A 22508-nucleotide genomic window follows, 5' to 3' on the forward strand; every position below is an offset into this window, starting at 1 on the left:
CAGTGCTTTCAGTCATTGAGCTAATAGAAACACTCAAGTATATAAAAAGGGTAATGAAAGCATGATTCAAGTGATCAGTTATTATTGTAGGCATTTATAGTAAGTTAGTGTTAAATATAAATATTGAAGATGTAGTGCTTTAAATGCCTTGCAGAGTTTGCTTGCAGATTTCTTTTATTAGTTCATTAGTTTAGCTATGGTGGTATTTAAATATACAGACTTAGTTATGACCACTGTAGCTTGCTCTAAACTATATGTAAACACTTGAAACTGGTTTTTTTCCCCTAATTATAAAAATATCATTTTCTATTTGGAAAGGTTAGAGAATTAGTTTTGACATACTTCATAATCATCCTAAATTTTATCCTGTCATATTTTATTCCACCCTATCACCCTTTGTAAGCAGACTTTTGTGGAGTTTTATTTATTGTTTTCTTAATAGATAATACCATATTTTTTTATTATCCATTCTGCAACCAAAATTTGGTTGAACAGCCTTCTGTTGTTTACATAATTTTTTCAGTGTTATATTTTACTGTTATAAAGGATACAGAAATCTGTCCATATTTTTATTTGCTTGTTTATGCTCTGCCTTCTTTCCTAAAGGATTTAAATACTCAAGAATATAGCTTTTTCCATATTTATGGTTAATTTTCTTAGAATTTTCAAAGACAGGAAGGAGTGAACCATAGGATATGAACATTTTCTGGCTACTGCTGTTTATAATCCTATTGCCTTCCAGAGGATTGTGCCATTGTTTTTGTTGTTTCTACCTACTATATGAGATCTGCGTTAATATTTTTAACTTCATAGGTGCTAATTTAAAGGATCAGAGCATTGCCTTATTATATTGCTTTTCACTTGGTTTTTGGTAAAGTTGAATGAGGATATTTTATGAAACTAAGATTTGCAGACACATAATAATAAAATTTGAGCAAGTAAGAAAATGTGTATTTCTGATTCCCCAGTTTGTTTTTTTCAGAAGAGGTTTTTTTGGGTCATTGTTATAGGTAACATTTAACATAAAGAATTTAGTGGTGGGGTGCCTGGGTGGTTTAGTTGGTTAAGCATCCTGCTTTAGCTCAGGTCATGATCTCCTGGTTTGTGAGTTCAAGCCTTGCTTCTGGAGAGCTCAAGCCCCACTCTGGGCTCCGCACTTTCCCTCTCTCTGCACCTTGTGGGATTCTCTCTGCCCCTTGCTCACTGGCACACGGGTGCTTTTTCTCTCTCTCTCTCTCTCTCTCTGTTTCTCTCTCTCTCTCTCTCTCTCTCTCAAATAAGTAAATAGATAAATACAATTTTTAAAAAAAGAAAAAAAGTTAGTGGTTACCCCACCCATAACCAAACCTTGGGTTTTTTAAATTTAGGAAAAGTGTGAAGGCTTATAAAGCCCTACCTTAGGGAGCAATTGATTGATTTAATTGGGTTTACTCTACACTATAGCCAGACTCTTATAAAAGAGATTCAAATAGCTTAGTTAGTGTCGTCCTCTCTGAATCTAATGAAGGTCTTTTGAGTTAAGGAATTAGTAGCTTTTCTCCAACCAAAACTCCCAGTTGATCTCTCTCTCTAATTCTCTGTTCACCAGATTTGAAATTCTGCTCTCTTTGCCCATGGAGCTTTTACTTTATGATAGTCTCATTCTCTAGAGTCATTCCCCCTATCCTTCATTGTGACCTTTGTCCTTCCAAATCTCTTGATTTTTGTCTGATCTGAAACACCAGAGTTCCTTTTTGTCTTTGAAGCTTTCCATGTGACCAAAGTCACAAACATTGCTGTACCTTTTTAGGGAAGAACTTCATATAAATTGGACCTCTGAGATAATTTGGTTAGTAACCATCTCAAGCTGCACTTGACATACTGTACATGAGTAGAGAGAGATAGGTTACTAGTATGAAACCATAGGCTGTCTCACAGTTAGAAATCAACTGCTCCTGGGTTCCCCTTCTACTATTATAGAAAAGATCTCTAACCCAGAAGTCTCCAACCAGTCTGCTATATAGCATTGTTGCTGATGGATCTGCCCAGGTATTGATTTTGTCAGTCCCCCTTGGCTAGATGGAGCTCTACCCAGGAGAGGCCTCCTCAGTTTATCTCTGTTGGCCATACAAATAGTGCCATTTTCTCTGCATGTCACAGTGTGTAAAACATTTGGAAATAGTGCCATGTCAAGCCATATTAAAGCACAAGGCAAAAGAAAAAATGTGGGTCCATACATACATGTTTTTACATCTTTTTCAATGGCTGTTTTTTCCCAGGACATTGAAGTAGTTAGAAAAATTTTGGAAAACATGAAAAATATGTTTATTAAAACTCATATTATTTCAAGTTTAAATATTTTATTTGTATCAAACACAGAATTTATAATTTTCTTTTCCTGGCTTTAATGGAAGCAAGCTCATCAATATTTTTAGATCGCATTTTAAAATCATATTTTCAATGGGAAGAATTGCCATATTTGATCATTTCTCTTGACCAAGTGACAGTCTTAGATATTTACTCATGTTTCACTTAACTGGTTCTATTTAAAATTTTGGTATGCTGTTTATTGTGGGTTACTAATTTTGATATTTTGAACATATTGCAGCAAAATATTACTTGATTGCAGAGTTTTTGTAGTACCCCTTAAATATTGCTCCTGAGGCAAGTGCCTCACTTACCTTCTCCTAATCCCGGAATTGTTGGGAAGCATTAATCTTAACCCAGTGGTGCTCAGCCAGGGGCAGTTCTGATCTATTGTGGATATTGGCCACTCCTGGATACATTTTTATTGGTCCCAGTGTGGACCGGAGGCATATAGCAGGGGGAGGCCAGAAATGCTGCTGAACTGGCCATGGTGCACAGGGCAGCCCCTATAACTAAGTATTGCAGAGCCCAACATGTCATTAGCACCCAGTAGTTGAGTTGAGAAACTCTGGTCTAACCAATAGAAATTTGATGTTTTGTTTTTGTCCTGACGTCATGAATAGAAAGTGAACCACGAGATGCTGGGACTGACCAACGTAGCTCTGGCATTATTCGCCTTCATACGATAAAGCAAATAATAGATCAGGTAAGTTCTTAAAAATTGCCCTATTTCATTATTAACTGTGAATGTTGTGTTTTGAGTGGGATGAAGTTTAGTTAATTTGGAAGTAGAAAAGTAGCTTTTCTAAGATTATTACTGATATACTATAAAAAAATTCAACCTCTACTGAAAGGCATTCCAGTAACCACTTTCAAAGAAAGTGCATTACATGCATCAAAAGATATTTATATGCATAAGGAATATGTTGTTACTCAACAGGGTCATGTTAGGAACATTAAATTCTTGTACTCTTTTCACTTTACTGAACATAGATAATGCTGTCAACTTGTAAGTATTGGGGCTGTCTTAAAGTGAGCTGGTTAAGAAGTTTTTTTAAAAAAATTTGGGCTAGAATTTGTATTGAACTAAGTTCTGATTACAGATTTTTCTAACATATACTCTGGAGACATTTTGGAGCCCAGTTAAAGGTCTATTACCATTGGAATGTAATCTAGGCTGTGACTTTTTTTGAAGGTGACGATTCTTAATTAACTGTGGCTTGTGTTCTTATTTGTTTTTTTGCTTTGCGTCTCCAGGACAAACATGCTTTATTAGATGTAACCCCAAATGCAGTTGATCGTCTGAATTATGCCCAGTGGTATCCAATTGTAGTATTCCTTAACCCTGATTCTAAGCAAGGTGTGAAAACTATGAGGATGAGGTTATGTCCAGAATCTCGGAAAAGTGCCAGGAAATTATATGAACGGTCTCATAAACTTCGTAAAAATAATCACCATCTTTTTACAAGTGAGTATATTAAAGGCCTTCATTTAGTTTAAAATGTCTAGGCAACAATATGTAGGCAAAAATGTTGTGTTGTTTAGATGCCAAAAGCTATATAACTTCTGCCTTGGAAAGCTTCCTGTTAGTATTAACGACTGCTGTTTGATTGAAAGAAAATGTACAGGGCCGCCTTGTTGGCTCAGTTGGTTAAGCACGAGACTTCAGCTCAGGTCACGATCTCACCGTGCATGAGTTTGAGCCCCACGTTGAGCTCTGTGCTGACAGCTCCGCACCTGGAGCCTGCTTTGAATTCTGTGTCTCCCTCTCTCTCTGCCCCTCCTCCTCTCACCCTCTGTCTCTCTCTGTCTCTCAAAAAGAAATAAATGTTAAAAAAAATTTTTTTTTTTAAATGTGTAGCACCAAAACAAATTTCAAAGATGTGTGTCCTCAAATATTGTATTTCAAATAATTAAGAAATGATGATTGAGCTCTAAGCAGATTTGAATGAATTCTGGCTTTTGACGGTATTCTAATCTTTAAACAATGTTGTTAATTTATTTTCAGCTACAATTAACTTAAATTCAATGAATGATGGTTGGTATGGTGCATTGAAAGAAGCCATTCAGCAACAGCAAAACCAGTTGGTATGGGTTTCTGAAGGAAAGGTAAGAAATTTCCTGTTATTTTTGAGCCCTTTCAATAAATGATATAACAAATCAGAAAAGCCTTTGAGTTACCATTGTTTCTAATTAGATCAACATATTAGAATAATTTTGGGAGAGTTTGTTTTTGATAGTAAAAGACTGTTTAAGTTTTTATAAATTGTTTTTGATAGTAAAAGATTCTGAAATTTCCCTACCTATTGAATTACCACTTCAGTGGTGTCATCTCAGAGAGTTCTTAAATGATAACTAAAAGAGTAAGTTTGAGTTCTGGCTCTGCTCCTGTCTGAGGAATGACTTAGAACCTGGCTTCAGTTTCCTTCTCTGGAAATGAGGAGAGTTGGGTGGGTAGGTGAGTGTTGCCCAGAATGTTGTCCTCTGCATACAAGATTTAGGACTTGGTCAGAAAGAAAAAGGCACTGTGAAGGCAAGTAACAGATGAGAAATCTGCAACCACACCCCCTACATGGGGCAGTGGGACCCACCAGCATGGTAAAGGCTTTGAGAAGTCTTAAGTAAAGAACATGTGTTACTTTGTTTACCTAGGGATTTTTTTTTTCATTTAGCGGCTGTTAATATTGTTTTAACATACTAGGAAATGTTGGACAAAGCAATTCATCATTTTTAGATTCAAATTTTGATTTTATATACATCCAAATGGCCAGCTCTGTTTTTTTTTTATTATTTTTTTTAAGTTTCATTTCGAGAGAGAGCATGAGCAGGGGAGGGGCAGAGAGAAAGAGAATCCCAAGCAGGCTCTGCAATGTCAGTGCAGAGCCCGGATGTGCGGTTCGAACTCTCTAACCGTGAGGTCATGATCTGAGTCAAAATCAGGAGTCGGACACTTAACCAACTGAGCCACCTAGGCACCCTTCAGATGGCCAGCTTTAAAATAGCTACTATCTATTGTCAGTCTCTCTGGTTTTATAGCAGTCTTCGATGGGAAAAAAGTGTTCATTTTGTTTGGCAAGTTAATACAGCTGAAAGAGCCTTTTGTTTTAATATCTTTTACCTTCAGTATAATATTAGTGATGTTTTGGTTACTAGAGAAAATTGAGAATATCTCTGTTGTTTTTTTTGTGTGTGTGTGTTTTATATTTCCTTGTTGGCTTGGTTCTTGTTGTGTTTTGCGCCTGCATGGCCTCTACTTTCCTCTGCCTGGCTATGGCTACAGCTGCTCTGGCAGTGCATGCTGCATGCTTAGGACCACCATGCCCTTTGTCCAGGAAACACAAACCTCTGCAAGAAGAGATGTTACAGTGCTTACATCTAGAGGTAGTGTCTGCTCTGCTATTCCCACCTGTATTCATGTCAGAATCATGGTTTTTCTCATCAGTACCACTTGGGGGATGGACTGTGCATATGAGATCATCAGACCACTTTGAATAACTGATATATCAGCTGGGACACTTGACAGACAAATCCAGGTGGAAAAAACCTACTGCACCACTTTATAAAAACACACTGTTACTAATTTTCTCTCATGTGGCATTTGATACAAAGGATCGCAGTCCCTGTCATACTAATCTGCAAAAACACAATTCTTTCAGCAGCCTTTGTCCACTCGAGTGGTTAATAGCTTGCATTGGTGATTCTCAAAATGAAGTTAGTTTATAAATACACAGAATGTGCTCTCTGCCTATCTGAGGGATTTTCTTTATCCACAAATCTTAATATTGTGTAAATTTCTTTTTGTGGTATTATTGTGTGCTTCCTGCCTTGCTTGGGTTTTAAAATGCAGGTCTCACTCCCCCCAACTTTTTATGTGAGGAAAAATAGATCATTTGTTACTAGGATAGATGGATGCATTTTGTAAATCATAAAAGGTTGTTATAATTTAAATGAAGCTTGCTAGATCTCCTGCCCCTTCTATTCAAGTATATTTTATCATAATAGACAAATTCTTAAACTAAAACCACATCATTTCACATTGACTTTCCTGAGTGTACTACTTTGGTCTAATTGCTAGGAAGAGATCTTTTTTGCAAGATCTGACATGGTCTTGTGTGTTCCCTACTAAACCAAGAAAAGTCATCCTGAGGCTTTCTTAACATGTAGGCATATGTCATTTCTTGGTTCAGAGCAACCCATGGTTCTTGCTCACTGGTACATTTCACAGCACTGAAAGCGAGGTGGATTGGTGAGTTCCAAGTTAATTCTTCCCCAAGAACTTAAATATTTCCCTGGCTGGCTGATGGGTTAGAGTCTTACAGAACCCTGGTGAGTTAAAGGTTAGAATAGATAGCAAAATGGCTTCTCTTCTGTAGCAGCCATTAGGGAGTTTAGACACCGTTGAGATTTCTGTGGGGGAGAGTCTGCTCTAACATAGAGAGAGCCCTGGGATTCTCACTCCCTGAGCCCAGCAGGTACTTTGTTGAAAACGAGAGCCCCTAGGAGGCCTGACATACCCTAGTCTTTCTTATCAGGAAGGCAGTACTCAGGCTCAGGCTCATAAGAGAGCCAGGCATAGGACTGTGTGGAAAGTCCCATTCAGGCAGCTCAGGCCTTATGTTTCTCCTTCAGTCTGTGCTACAATGGAAGGAGGATTGTCTGAATTCTGGATTCCAGATCATTCAGCTCTCTTGCCTAACTGGGCACAATGTCCAGGCAAGCTCTTCAGGGACTGTTCTAATTAATCCAGGTACTAATTTCAAACTAGTATCTAATGGCAGCCTGTTGATGCAACTCTTTAGATTCCTTTCCCTCAGGTACTTCTCATTATCTTTCTAGTCTACTCAGAAGGTAAAGTAGACTAATAAAAACCAACTCAGTTCTTAACTACTTATCAAAGAGAAACATAATTGCATTTCTCCCTCAGCATCCATTGGACACTACATCTATGAAAAAAAATGAAAACAACAATTCTTAATTTAATGAGGCAACCGGCACTTAGGTGATTCTTTCCCATTTTGTTTTATAAAAACTTAAAGGGCCAAATACCAACTTTTTAAACAAGTTGTTTTCTCTGTGTATATATATGTAAACTCTTACTCACCTTGAACTGTGGCATTTATTTTCATAGTTACTCTTACATGCGCTGTTCTGTCAGTGTGTCCTTGTTTCTGTCAGCTTGGTTTGGTAGCATTCTCCCTCTTCCCCTGGCTTTGGGGCAGTAAAGTAGGGACCGATTAGGTTGATTAGGTTTTATAACCCTGAGTGCTGTCAGAGTTTCTTCATGGACTCCTGGGGCTGAGCCTCGGAGTCCGGCTTTGTCCTGGCTGGCCAGCCAGCCTTTCATTCTTCCAAGCCCCTTCAGATCTCAAAGGATGTTCTGTGTGTCTGCATGTGTGCTTGTACAATCTTCTTGACCTTTCCTTGCCAGAAGTTTCAAGAAATAGATGTGATTTCTCCAAAGAAAAATGCCCTTTTCAATCTCCCTTGTAAAATAAAGGCCATCTCTTAAAGAACTACTGAATAAAATTTTCGATTTACTTTTATTTGACCCAGGCGGATGGTGCTACAAGTGATGACCTTGATTTGCATGATGATCGTCTGTCCTACCTGTCAGCCCCAGGTAGTGAATACTCAATGTATAGCACGGACAGTAGACACACTTCTGACTATGAAGACACAGATACAGAAGGCGGGGCCTACACTGATCAAGAACTAGATGAAACTCTTAATGATGAGGTTGGGACTCCACCGGAGTCTGCCATTACACGGTCCTCTGAGCCTGTAAGAGAGGACTCCTCTGGAATGCATCATGAAAACCAAACATATCCTCCTTATTCACCACAAGCGCAGCCACAACCAATTCATAGAATAGACTCCCCTGGATTTAAAACAGCCTCTCAACAGGTAAGCAGCAAGCATTCAACGTTTTGTAGTTAGAAGTGAATTATTAAATTTTAGAATGTGGTGATTGAGTTGAAGAATATATTTTGTCCTTTCTTCAGATTAAGAATTGATCTTTAATTTCAATTTGACAATACCAAGGACTTAATTCTAAGCTTTGTGTGTTTGTCTTACACAGCAGTATACTGAAGTTCTTTTAAAAAATTGAGGACATGAGGTCATAGTTTTGTTATTCAGCACACTTAAAATGTATGTCTACCAACCCCTATAAATGGAAGTGGGAAGTTAGAAGTAAACAGAAACACTATATTTAAAATATTTTAAACACTTCACAGAAAGCAGAAGCCTCATCTCCAGTCCCTTACCTTTCGCCTGAAACAACCCCAGCATCATCAACCTCTGCCGTTAATCATAATGTAACTTTAACTAATGTAAGACTGGAGGGGCCCACCCCAGCTCCTTCCACATCTTACTCACCACAAGCTGATTCTTTAAGAACACCAAGTACTGAGGCAGCTCACATAATGCTAAGAGATCAAGAGCCGTCATTGTCGTCGCATGTAGATCCAGCAAAGGTACCTGTGCCGCAGTGTTGCCCTCATTTGTTGCTCTCCATCAGTCTAGCACACGATCATTTTTGCTTTGCCCTTTAAGTGTTCCTTTTGCTTTTTTTCCTGTGGGCTTACACACCATGGTGCTTTCCAATCAATATGGATCATTTCAGTTTTGTAGTGTGCATGGCTTCTGGTGGTATACTACTGATAATGTGGAGATAGGCCTTTTAATTGGGATTTGTGCTAATGTTTTTATTACTTTTATTTTTTGGTTTTCAGTACCCTCCAGAGTTCCTTGTAGTATGTAGCTGTGACCCATCATGAACATTTTGTGTTTTATGAATTATGGTGTCCATACTTTTCTTTATGATTTTTATTTACTCTGTCCAAATCAAATGGAATCAGTAGTTCAGTGTATTAATTTTCTACTAAATTTAGTAATTATCTTTAGCTCACTTTCATTTAGAACATGCTAAAACATAAAAGCCCTATACCTGCATTATAAATTTTGAGCTTTCACTTAAACTAGCTTTCTCACTAATCTCTTTCTGTCTTGATAATAAATGGTGGAACATACCATTTTCACATACTAAATTATATTTTTGTGTATTAAAGTAGACTAGAATTGAAAACCAGCCGTTGTACTTACACATGAATTTTTTTATACAGGTGTACAGAAAAGATCCCTATCCTGAGGAAATGATGAGACAGAATCATGTTTTAAAACAGCCACCCGTTGGTCACCCAGGGCAGAGGCCAGACAAAGAGCCTAATCTGAGCTATGAATCCCAACCCTCATATGTAGAGAAACAAGCCAGTAGAGACCTTGAACAGCCCGTGTACAGATACGACTCCTCTGGCTACCCAGACCAGTTTTCTCGAAACTATGACCATCGTCTACGCTATGAAGAGCGCATTCCTACATATGAAGAGCAGTGGTCGTATTATGATGACAAACAGCCCTACCAGCCTCGGCCTTCTTTTGATAATCAGCATCCTCGGGACCTTGACTCCAGACAGCATCCTGAAGAGTCTTCAGAACGAGGGTATTACCCACGTTTTGAAGAGCCAGCCCCTCTACCCTATGACAGCAGACCACGTTATGACCAGCCACCTAGAACCTCCACCCTACGACATGAAGAGCAGCCAACTCCTGGATATGACATACATAACAGATACAGACCAGAAGCACAGTCCTATTCTTCAGCAGGCCCGAAGGCATCTGAACCCAAGCAGTATTTTGACCAATACCCACGAAGTTATGAGCAAGTACCATCACAAGGATTTACCTCTAAAGCAGGCCACTATGAGCCTCTCCATGGTGCTGCAGTCATCCCTCCTCTAGTACCCACATCTCAACATAAGCCAGAAGTTCTGCCTTCAAATACCAAACCACTGCCTCCACCCCCATCTCTGACTGAAGAGGAAGAAGATCCAGCAATGAAACCCCAGTCTGTGCTCACTAGAGTTAAAATGTTTGAAAACAAAAGATCTGCATCGATGGAGAACAAGAAGGATGAAAACCACACTGCTGGTTTTAAGGTAAGCATGTGACCATGCTTTTCCTGCCTTGGACACGTGGGCACATTCAGTGAAGGGTGCGGCACTTCAGAGTGCTTCGTGGCTCTTCCTCTCCTGCTTAAATGAAACCTGTTGTGTAACTATCTGTTCCTGGGGCATGTTTGTCTTCTTTTTTGCAGCCTCCAGAGGTAGCATCTAAACCTCCAGGTGCTGCCATCATTGGTCCTAAAGCCACTCCTCAGAATCAATTCAGTGAACATGACAAAACACTGTACAGGTGGGTACACTTGGTGGTGTTTGTGGTATGGAACTGACCAAGAATCTGACCCAGTTAATAAGCAAGCCATTTACTGTGTTAGAAGAGGAGAGGAAGGAAAAGGGAGAGGATCTTGATTGTTGTCCTTAAACAAAAACTACTAGCCTTTCTAATTAAGATAGTGGCCCTAGAAAGAAAAATAAAGGTCTTGATAATGCCTTCTGTAACAGATCTTTGTTAGCCTTCAGTAATCAAGTTTTTCAAAGAGATACTCTTCTAGCAAGCAATTAAAATAAAAATTTTAAAGCCCTGCATTTGTATTATGTTTTTTAGTTTTTAAAGTGCTTTCAGACATGTAAACTCTTAGTCTTTGGGGGTAAGGAAACAGAGTTTCACTAAAATAACAAAAATTATTTAGGGAGCATACTCGTATGCCAGTGTGCTAAGCACTTCAGTGCAGTGTGGGTCCTTTCCTCCATTTTAAAGAGAGGCACTGAGGGGGGTGCCTGGGTGGCTCAGTTGGTTAAGCATCCAACTTTAATTCAGGTCATCATCTCATGGTTTGTAGGTTCCAGCCCTGCGTTGGGCTGACAGCTCAGAGCCTGGAGCCTGCTTCAGATTCTATGTCTCCTTCTCTTTTTACCCCCCCCCCCCCTTCTCTCCCTCTCTGTCTCTCAAAGATAAATAAACATTTAAAAAAAATTTTTTTAAGAGAGGCACTACGGCTGAGGGTTTTGAGTAGCTTTTAGGATTTAGTGGAGCCAGGAGAGAAACCTGGCCAGCTGCTCTCTTAACAGTGGCCTCATCATACTGTGAGTAAATGACAGACTGGGTTTGAATAGTTTTTCTGCCTAACTAATGAGTTTTATTTGCTTACATTTGTATTTGTAATAAAGAGAAGCTGCTATCTGACATTACGTTTTCTTTTTAATGATGTCTAGTGCTTTTCATGAAAACGTAAACTGCTGTGGGGTCTTCTTTAGCCAGTATCATTAGCTGTTTTCCATAAAATAAATATGTAATAACTGAAAGCTTAGGCCCTTTTTTGATGTGAAATCTATTTATTTTTGTTGGAAAGTTTCTAAAATTCACTTAAGCAGAGTGTACATAACAATGTATAGACAGACAGTCCTCAACTTAATGATGGTTTGACTTAGGATTTTTCAACTTTACAAGAGTGTGAAAGCAATATGCATTCAGTAGAAATCATAAAAGACCTTTTCAAAATTTTTAATTTTAATTTTTTTCCCCCCAGGCTAGTGATATATGGTACAGTACTCTCTCCTGATGCCGCTTAGCGGCAGCTCCCCGTCAGCCATGTGATCACGGGGGTCAACAGCCAGTACACTTAAAACCACCCTGTATCCTTACAGCCATTCTCTTGTTCACTTTAAGTATAGCATTTAACAAATTACATGAGGTACTCAAACTTAATTATAAAATAGACTTTGTGTTAGATGAGTTTGCCCGACTGTAGGCTCATGTATGTTCTGAACACACTTAAGGCAGGCTAGGCTAAGCTAGGGTGTTTGGTAGATGAGGTGTACTAAATGCATTTTGGACTCCTGGTATTTTAACCTGACAGTGGATTCGTCATGATGTAACCCCATCATAAGTTGAGGAAGATCTATATTAATTTGCTTAATAACTTACTTTCTTCCCCACTGCTTCTTGTGCCTTGTAGAACTTTGGACTATATAGAGCTGTTTCCTTCTATGAGGGTCCTTTATTGATCCTGGATTAAAGTTCTTAAATTCTCTCAGTTATTAATTGTTGCTAACATAGATGTATATACTTTGAGAAGTTCTCCACTGTCTTAGTTAATGCTTCCTATTCTCTAATTAACTACTTCTAACCTGCTGTGAGGCTCTGACCAAATAATTATCAAGCTTATTAGGTTATGTCAAAGGACTCATGAGCCAGAAGAGGGCTGCCTTCTGAGTGTAAACGTATGAAGACATGGGATTTGGAATGTCCATTTTGACTATTGGATTGTTCAGCTAGATGCTGAATAATCATAGCAGTAAAAGGTCAAGATAACATATTTGTGTATTCCATTTTCTTTGTAAAATTAACATCTAAAAAGTTCCATTTGTCATTCATTGTCAGGATCCCAGAACCTCAGAAACCTCAAATGAAGCCACCTGAAGATATTGTTCGGTCAAATCATTATGATCCTGAGGAGGATGAAGAATATTATCGAAAGCAACTCTCCTACTTTGACCGAAGAAGTTTTGAAAACAAGCCTTCTACACACATTCCTACTGGCCATCTCTCAGAGCCTGCCAAGCCAGTTCATTCTCAGAATCAACCAAACTTTTCTAGTTACTCTTCAAAGTAAGTTATTTCACCTGAGACTTACTTTTAAAAATAAGAAGAAACATAAAGGTTCAGTTGCCTAAAGTAGAGTAATCATGTGAAGTTCAGTGTATTTGGAAGAAATATAGTTAAGTCCATATTTAATACATGATTTCTGTTGGCTCCAGTGGTTCAGCACTATTCATAGTCTGTAGCTCTAGAATATGTGTGTGTGTCTCTTGTCCTTAAACCCTGATATCTGATACATGAAATTTTTGCATTAGGAAAGTTGTTAAAATCAAAAGGTTTTGAGGTGAAGACCCTGATTTTTAGGTGAATCATAAGTCTCCCCTCTCTCTGTGCAGCATATTTCATGCTGGTTCTTTTCCTTCTTTTCTGTTTTTATTTTTTAAGTATGAAAATAGCAAGGGGGGGGGTGACATTATTTGAGGGAAGATAATAGTTTGTTGTTTTTTCTTCAAGGTGAGAAAGAGCTTATCTTTTTTTAAATGTGGGAGCTTGAGATGACTTTAAGTATTCTGGTCCAGTTTTACACTTGGAAAAGAAAGGAAAGTTTTAACACATGAGGTGACGTGATGGGCAGGCAGAGCTAGGACTGAACACCCAAGTTTCTCCACTCCCAGTCGTTTTCCCTGTTCTGTGCTCTTCCCTTTTGTTGACTTGTCTATTGGAGGTTTTGTTGATTTGTTTTTCTTTCTTGTGGTTTTGTTGGGGTACAAATCCAACTGAGAGTGAGGTAGAAACTCACATAGGCATAGGTGGGTTTATACTTCAGCAAAACAAACCCACAAGAATGAGAAACAGATGTGGATTTATTACAGGGAATTCATTTACACCGTTGTAGGACCCTGCTAATAAACAAGTTGTGAGTTCACAGGACAGGAAGAGAGAAGATCCAGAGCTGTTTGAGAGTCTCTGAGTTCAGGAAAGACCTAAGTTCTTTTTAAAAGGGTCCATCCAGATAATCTCCCTTTTGATTAACTGAACTCAACTGATTTCGAGGCATTACATCTGTCAGTCCCCCTCACAGCAGCACCTACATTAGTGTTTGAATGAATGATGGGGACTATAGTTTGACCTACCCAAGTTGACCTACCAAGTTCCAAAGCACCCAGATTTTTACTGAATTAGATGCTTGGGATTGTCTGAACTTAACTATCATTTTCATGTACTGTTGAGTGAAAAATTTTTTAAAAAATACTTTATAACCTCTATTGTTAAAAATCTAATTATAATTATCACTTTTTTCTTAGACATCATTTGAAAGTGAAGATTTAAAAGTTTTTTCCCACTGTCCTCTATTTCAGTCTTTGTCTAGAGAAGAAAGCCCTTTATGTGAAATGCAAATGCAAACTTTGGGTGCTGCAGTGGGGGTTCTGTTAAATGCAAACAGTGTCTTATACCAGTATTGTGAGCCTCCCCCAACACAACGCTAGAGAGGTGCCCAGTACATCTGGGGAGGGTGTCCAGACTCCGGTGAGCCTTAGTAGCTCACCTCTGGTAAGGTAGGAGGGTGTATCCTTTTGTAATCATCTTTACTTAAATCATTAAACACATTCGTTCTTGTTAGAAGCAGGTCCAAGGGTATAGTTTAAGGAGAGAGATTTTATTCATCCTTTTATATACTCGGTAAATAGAATGCAGTCTTAAAAGAACATATTTAGGTCTGAAAAGTAAGTAAGAAGTCTCATCAGAGAATCAACTGACAAGGCATTTTTGGTTTTGGCTTGAGTTTTCTACAAAGAAGACAACGTATTTGTGACGTATAATTTTCATACAGGGTCTAGAATGCTGCCTGGTATTTGGTGGTTGGGGACCCAGCAACACAGGCCATAGTGTGCTAGGTGTGTCATCTGCCCACCTTTTCATTAATGCAGCTCTGGGAGGAATGAGTCTTAACTGGTCAGAGGTTTCTCAAGGGTAGATTGCCTTTGACAGAAACACATAACATCTGTCTTTGTGAATAGGCCCCAGACTCTGAATGTTTGTGTTTCCTGCCATGAGTGTTATGGGAGCCAGAAAGTGTGACTTGAGATGCACATTTTAATACATTTCCTTCCTTTGTGATAGAAATCAAAAACTCTTTGTAGTTGTGCTTCACGTCCCCATGTGGGTATTCGATGGGTAGAGCTTTGGGAAGGAGAATGAGGAGTGAGACATGATGGCTAAGACATAAGGGGTCTCTGTGCCTTGCCTTTCTAATGCTGTTGTACTGTTGTGCCCAGTGAATACAGCTTTAACAATTGGAAAGTCATTTAAAATATACAGCCCTCTTACAGTATTTCAAAACTGCTTTTTGTTACCAGTAGACTGCCTACAGGCCTTCATTTTCTAAAGTATAATATAGAAATAGCAAAGCTCTTTTCTTCTGGATAATAGTTGCTTATGTTCCACTTAAAAACATACCTCCGAGGGGACCTGGCTGGTTCAGTTGGTTAAGTGTCTGACTCTTGATTTCATTCAGGTCATTCATCCCAGGGTTGTGGGATCGAGCCCCACATTGGTCCCTGAACTGGGTGTGGAGCCTGCTTAAGATTCCCTCTTACTCTGCCCCTCCCTTGCTTGTTCTCTCATGTTCCCCACCCTCCAACAAAAACTCCATACCTGAGAAATGGTGGGAGTTGAGAAGGGAGAATGGTAGCACAGGACAGACGCCCCAGAGAGCAAGTGGATATCACCTGTCTTACAGCTCTGGAGAGCTGGGTTGGAATTGGGGAGATTAGGAGATCAGTGGCTCAGACATTGATCTTCAAAACAAGTAAGGAGTTTCCGGGATCCTATGACAGGGCTAGAAGAGCCCTGTGCATGTGTCCCAGCCCAGAAACTGAGCTTCTTCAGGGCAACGAGAGATTTTTTTGTCACTAAAATATCTTGTCTCTCAAAAGTCAACTTACTGTGAGACTTTTAGGTCTCAAAATAAGTGTTAGTAGTTTTCAGCTTTTTAAGAACTTAGTAAGATTAACTAGGTTTCTATGTGCATGTGGCATTCACTGAGAGAGGCTGTGAGATTGAAACATGGAAGCTTTGCAAATAGGCTCCCCCCATCCCAGGACTTACTTTAGGACTGGTAATGGATTCAGGTCTTGCCAGGAAAGAGCACAGGTTAATCATAGTCACGTTTCAAAGGCATGCATATTTCAGCTTGCCTGTTCATCATCACCCCCACTAGGGATCAGCACAGCTGTTGTGTTGTACGGCTTCCTCCTACATTTTCACTTAGAGGATTTCTTTTGCCCAGCCCTTTTTTTCTTAATGGAGCACTTCATTCTTACTTCTTCAGACTCTGCTGATTATTCTTAGTATTGCTTCTTTATTTAGTCCGTTTCTTTGCTCACCACTAGCAAGTGAAGCCAAAGTGGGCAGAGATGGAAGAGTAATAAAGCTCAAGCACCTTGCTACTCACTAGCAGCACAGTACAATACGTGGAGGGCCGGGACACCTGAGCAGCTCAGAAGGTTAAGTTTCCAACTCTTGGTTTTGGCTCAGGTCATGATCTCATGGTTAGTAGTGCAGAGCCTGCTTGCAATTCTTTCTCTCCCTCTCTCTGCCCTTCCTGCGTGCATGCATGTGCGCGCGCTCTCTGTCTCTCTCTCTCTCTCTCAAAATAAATAAACATTTTTAAAATGTATGTGGAAAGTGGGCAGGCAGTACCTAACTATATTAACTGTATTTTGATTTATTGGTGATTTTCCAAACTTAAGTGAGAGCTAGTGATGTTTTCTTTTATAGATCAGATGATTCTGAAATGGTGGATGTGTATTTTTTGGTTGATATTTTAAAATGACATTTGAGTTCCATTTGCTGCAAATGTACTTAGTTAGATTGACCATTTTCTTTCGTTTTTCTATTGCGCTTTTGCTTTGCCATCACCTAGATTTCTTGGCTCTTACCCTAGCTATGACTACTTGAAAAGGACCGTCAAGTGGTAAGACTGGCATTAATGTGAGGCTGTTACATGAGGTGTCCCTCACTGCATCACTGGCATTATGTGCACTTTTAGATTTTAAAGTCATCTTCAAATGTTTAGCCTAAGTGCCTGAAAGCGACAAAACCACGTAGTTTTAAAGCCAATCACTAGAGTAGACTTCCCCAATGAAATTTTCTGTGAAAATACATTCCAAATGTGTGTTTTGTTTGTGCACATAAAACCAGTGCAGCTTTGGCTCTCTGCAAAGGTTTAGATGGCAGTGTTGTAATTATGGGTCTATTTTAAAGATTTCTTTTGTTTGAATTGTACGTGTTACATATTAACAATTGGCAATCTGAAAAATAAGCATACATGGCACAATTTGACTTAAAAGAGCCTTATAAAATCAAGCAGTGTCTGCTACTCTAGCAACTGTTAAACAATTAAAAATGGATCTAGTAAATCAAGGGCAGTTTCAAAGTGAAAGATGTCCAGTGTGTTTAGTGTTACTGGAACACAACCACACCCATTTCATTTACATATTGTCTATGGCTGCTTTGGGGCAGAGTTCGAATAGTTGTGACAGAGACTGTATGGCCCAAAAACCCAACAACATTTACTGTCCAGCCCTTTACAAAAAATTTGCCAACCTCTGGTCTATAAAAACATTTTTTGTGGTGCTCTGAGTGTGCCAGAAACCAAGGATTTGTACCTTAGATACCAAATCAGAAGTGAATCTAAGGAAGATTTGGGCCAATAAATATTTTTCAAAATATTTGCAAGACTTTCTTAAACCTCCCAACCATTACTGCCTTTTTGTAAGCAACATAATTAATATTACAAGTATACCCAAAATTTCATCTGCCTTTGGTTGCCATCTTCTGGATGTTTTATTAATATTCTTTAAGTATCTGTCCTGTCTTTACATTTCTTGTGCTGATGAATGATTGAATTTGTTTGTATATTTTGGTAGAGTTAGCCATTTATACTCATAAGAATAAATTGTGAAATTTCCAGTTTTTTGTTGTTGTTTTTTTTTTAACTCAGGGATAATTAGAAGAATGAGAACTTGCTTTTTTGTAAATGTGAATCCATATTCATAAGTTGGCATTGTCTTTGTTTTTTTCATAGGGGAAAGTCTCCTGAAGCTGACACTGTGGATAGATCATTTGGTGAGAAACGTTATGAGCCGATCCAGGCCACTCCCCCTCCTCCTCCATTGCCCTCCCAGTATGCCCAGACCAGCTCCTCTCTCGCCCTCCACACGCATGCCAAGGGGGCACATGGTGAAGGTAGGAAGTTTGGTTTGGAAGTTGGCATTACTGCTGTAATAGAGTAATACTTACAAAATTGTATTCTTGCAGTTTGTAAGCAAAAGTGTTTTTCATTTAAAAATACATACTTGGGAGCCTGAGTGGCTCAGTCAGTTAAGTGTCCAACTGTTGGTTTCAGCTCAGGTCAAGATGTCACAGTTCGTGAGTTCAAGCCCTGCATCAGGCTCTGCACTGACAGCACAGAACCTGCCTGAGATTCTCTCTCCCTCTCTCCCTGCCCCTCCTCTGCTCTGTCTCTCAAAATAAATAAATTTAAAAACAAATTTTTTAAAAAATACATACTTGAAACATATAGGCTGGGAACAATGAAACTAAGTGTTTTGTTAAAAGTACATCTCCTAAAAAAAAAAAAAAAAAAAAAAAAAAAAAACAGGTACGTCTCCTGTTTTTAGAACTATAACCATTGTATCAGAAAAGACTTTTAGCTAAATAGATGTTAATCTGTTTTACTATCACAGCTCAATTTTTGGAAGTAGTATTTGTTTGCCGGTATATCTGAATCTAAATTTTTGATCGGTGTTTTGTAAAAATTACTGTTATATTCCATTTATATCCATGGATATAGGAAAGCCATAAAGTCCCACATAACCTGCAACCCTTAGCACCTCACAGTTATGTGCTGTGGCAAAATCCCAGCAGAGTAGCCAACAGCTCCAGGTGATTCATTTTAACAGCTGTACCCCTGCGTTTTTCCCATCTTCTCTCCTTCATGTCTCCCTGACCAGGAACTATTTTCCTTTACCCATGCCGCCTCTCTTTCGGGGCCATTGGCGTGGCTCCTCTCCTTCATTCCTGCTTGCTTCATCTTTCTCTCCGGCCTCACACAGGTGCAGCTCACTCCTCCGTTGTTCAGAGCACCTGTTGTTCCTGCTGCCTCCTCAAACTGTCCTATGTCTCTTTGCCTTCCATCAAACACTCTGAAAGGGAGACTGTTGCCTTCACCTCCAAATGCCCCTTTTTTGGCCCTTTCAAAAAAAAAAAAAAGATTGTTTATTTTGCCCTAAGAATATACCATGATTTATCCATTCTCCTGTTGGCTTTTTGCTGCTACAGACATTTCTCTGTTATTTACAAGAATCAAATTCTAGGCCAGCTGTAGGGGTGTACTGGTAGATTGATCTTACCCCATGTTTAGGATTTTCTTTCCACACTGTCATGTCTGCAGGAAAAGTTTTAATTCTTTCCGATCCTTAAATGCCTTTTCTTTTTCTTGCCTTCTTGTGCACTGTCAGGGACTTCCGTCAAATGTGTCAGTTTGGAAGTGATGAGAGCAGACATCTCTGCCTTCCCCATCTTGGGGAGAAAGGATTTAATGTTTCACCCTTATGACATTAGCTCTATGTTTTTTATGGCTTGTTATAGCTACTCTTTATTAGGTTTTAGATATTCCTTTCTATTCCCCTCTAGTTTGCTGAAAGCATTAGGTCACATGCTGTTTCTGCATGTAGTAAGATTACCATAACATTTTCCTTCTTTAGTGTGTTAATGCAGTAAATTATATTGCTGTGTTCACAAGGAACTTGGGTTTATTTTTTTCCTTTTTATGTTAATGTCCCTGTCTGGTTTTACCATCGTTGTTGTGCTAGTTCATAAAAGAGAGCCTAGGACATGTCCCCTGTTTTCTTTCTAAAAGATGTATAGTGTTGGTGTTATTTTTTCTGGAATTATTTCCTAGAATTCAGTTAGTACTTCTTTACCTTGCCACCAGCCATGCATGGAGATTCCTGTTCCACATCTTTGCCAACTCTTGGCATTACCGAACTGAAGTGTTGCCAATCTAATGGGTATGAAGTGTATTTGGGGTTTGTTATGTATTTGCATTTCCCTGGTAGTGAGGTTTTCTGTCTTGTAAGGTAACTGAGCATTCGGGCCTTCACTTCTGTTGTTGCCTCTGCACAGCTTTCCCCATATTCCTATTAGTAGCATCTTTCTGGTGGGTGTATAGGGGTTCTTTATAGGTTTTAGATCCTAATTCTGTACAGTTATGCAAATTGTGCTCCCAGTCTGTGGCTCCTTTTGACTTCATTTAGGTGAGTTCTGTAGTGTTGATTTTTTTTTCTTTTTTTTCCCTTTTTTTAACATAGCTATACTGTCATTCTGTTTCTAATTTGATACGGACAGTGGGAGAGGGTACTCAGACAACCAGGCTCTGGAGGCCTGGACCCTGAGCAACATGACCCTGACTCCACAGTCACAAGATACCCCAGAGTACCACATGTGTCCATGCCCCTCCTGGTCCCTCGATGTCACAGGTAGCCACCAGGGTTCAAGAGTCACTTTCTAATTGTGGGGGCCCTGACTTGGGCCTTGACTTCAGCACCGAGACAAGTTAAGATGGGAGAGACATCATAGGGGCTATTAAAACTTCTTTGAGGAAGTTTTTTAAATGCTTATATATGTTTATTTTTCAGGTAATTCGGTGTCATTGGATTTCCAGAATTCTTTAGTGTCTAAACCAGATCCACCTCCGTCTCAGAATAAGCCAGCAACTTTCAGACCACCGAACCGAGAAGATACTGTTCAGTCTACTTTCTATCCCCAGAAAAGTTTCCCGGATAAAGCTCCAGTTAATGGAGCTGAACAGACTCAGAAAACAGTCACTCCAGCATATAATCGATTCACACCAAAACCATACACAAGTTCTGCTCGGCCATTTGAGCGCAAGTTTGAAAGTCCTAAATTCAACCACAATCTTTTGCCAAGTGAAACTGCACATAAACCTGATTTGTCATCAAAAACCCCTACTTCACCAAAAACTCTTGTGAAAGCGCACAGTGTGGCACAGCCTCCTGAGTTTGACAGTGGAGTTGAAACTTTCTCCATCCATGCAGATAAGCCCAAATACCAAATGAATAATGTCAGCACTGTGCCTAAAGCTGTTCCTGTGAGGTAAGATTTTTGCCTTTTTCTTGGCTCTGTGATTTGTCTAATGTGAGTTTGGTATAGTTTATGTGATTTGGGACTTTTAAGAATCATTCTGACATAAACTTTTTTTTTTTTTTTTTTTAATGTTTGCTTATTTTTGAGAGAGAGAGAGAGCACATGCACAAGTGGGGAGGGGCAGAGAGAGAGGGAGACACAGAATCCAAAGCAGGCTCCAGGCTTTGAGCTATCCGCACAGAGCCTGATGTGGGGCTCAAACTTGTGAACTGTGAGATCATGACCTGAGCCAAAGTCGGATGCTTAACTGACTGAGCCACCCAGGCTCCCCTTAACTTAAACTTTTAAACTGAACAGTTTTGTCCAAAAGGTTGTTGCAATGAATGCTGTTATATGAAAGGTCCTGCAAGAGGTGTAAGAGAACATTAATAAAATAATAAAGCTAACTGATCATGTACAGTCCATAGATACTGTCAATATCCCCATTTTACTAAGAACTGAAGTCAGGTGACACTGCATGTTGCCCAGTCACACAACTAGGGTGAGGGAGCCCCGGTTCAGCTGCTCCTGGTCATCTGAATACAGAGCCCGTATTCTGAACCAAGCATAGCATTCCATAACCTCTAACCTTGGCCTGCTTACATTTGGAAAATCTCTCAGAAGCCTAAGCACCTGTATTCCCTGTCTACTCTCTGTTCAACAGTGATACTAGAAAATGTAACAACCTCAAAATGGTTGCTCTTTTTATGGTTTTAGTGAGTAATATATTTGAGCAAATGAGACTGGGAAAGCCTCATATACTCCTTTCTCTAGACCTGTTCTGGCCTCACATAAGCTTACCTCAGCCTCCCAAATCCACTTACATTGTCAAGCCACCTGCTGAAACAGAAGCACTGGCAGGCAGAACCCAGGGCCAGGAGGGCCACCTGCCAGCTTCCCAAAAACAGGGATGGTCATGGAAATGTGCTGCCTTCTCCTCTTTGTAAGCTTTTCCTGTAGTGGGGGATGGGGTGCCGCATCAGCATTGTCCCTGCTGCTCTGGTCATGCAGGAATCATCTGTAGCTTCCCTCCACACACTTACTGTGTCGGTCCATCTTTCTGCTCACTTTTAGGTTGTGACTCAAAATTTTACTCCAAGCAGTCTTGGTAGCCTATGCTTTTGAAGCAGTCTTTGATACCACATCCCCTTGGCTTCTGATATTCTTTGTGTACTAAGTGAATATACTTTTTTTCATGGGTGCTTGGGGTGTACCCATACCAAAGTATTGTAGAAAGCTTTGACAGCATGGGCCATAAGTGTGCATGCTCAAAATCCTAGGGAGATAGAGAACCTAATTAGTACTCATCAAGTCTGAGATGCCATAAGTTGCAAGATGCACCATTGTCTTATATATCACTAAGAAGAAAAGAAAAGTGCTATCAGTTAAACCATGACTTACCGTCAGTTTTAAAATACGAATTTCATGGATGTTAAAATGTGGTTCTTAAG

The 22508-nt window shown here is 39.4% G+C and overlaps 1 protein-coding gene across 9 annotated transcripts in view; it reads left to right on the forward strand.

The window, feature by feature from the left end:
- The window catches only part of TJP1 (tight junction protein 1), a 375977-nt gene that overhangs the window by 347401 nt on the left and 6068 nt on the right, over positions 1-22508 (forward strand). For 6 of the 9 annotated variants that reach the window (XM_058736789.1, XM_058736790.1, XM_058736791.1 and 3 more), the window contains 10 exons: positions 2970-3052; positions 3604-3814; positions 4355-4455; positions 7900-8250; positions 8583-8822; positions 9471-10343; positions 10502-10599; positions 12688-12915; positions 17936-18096; positions 20550-21027. In XM_058736789.1, coding sequence (XP_058592772.1) covers positions 2970-3052; positions 3604-3814; positions 4355-4455; positions 7900-8250; positions 8583-8822; positions 9471-10343; positions 10502-10599; positions 12688-12915; positions 17936-18096; positions 20550-21027 — 2824 coding nt within the window. The remainder of the gene's footprint in view (positions 1-2969; positions 3053-3603; positions 3815-4354; positions 4456-7899; positions 8251-8582; positions 8823-9470; positions 10344-10501; positions 10600-12687; positions 12916-17935; positions 18097-20549; positions 21028-22508) is intronic. The other 3 variants (XM_058736793.1, XM_058736796.1, XM_058736792.1) reach the window with 2 other exon arrangements.

This window comes from Neofelis nebulosa, chromosome 7, assembly GCF_028018385.1.
Source record: "Neofelis nebulosa isolate mNeoNeb1 chromosome 7, mNeoNeb1.pri, whole genome shotgun sequence".
In the NCBI taxonomy this organism is placed as follows: Eukaryota; Metazoa; Chordata; class Mammalia; order Carnivora; family Felidae; genus Neofelis; species Neofelis nebulosa.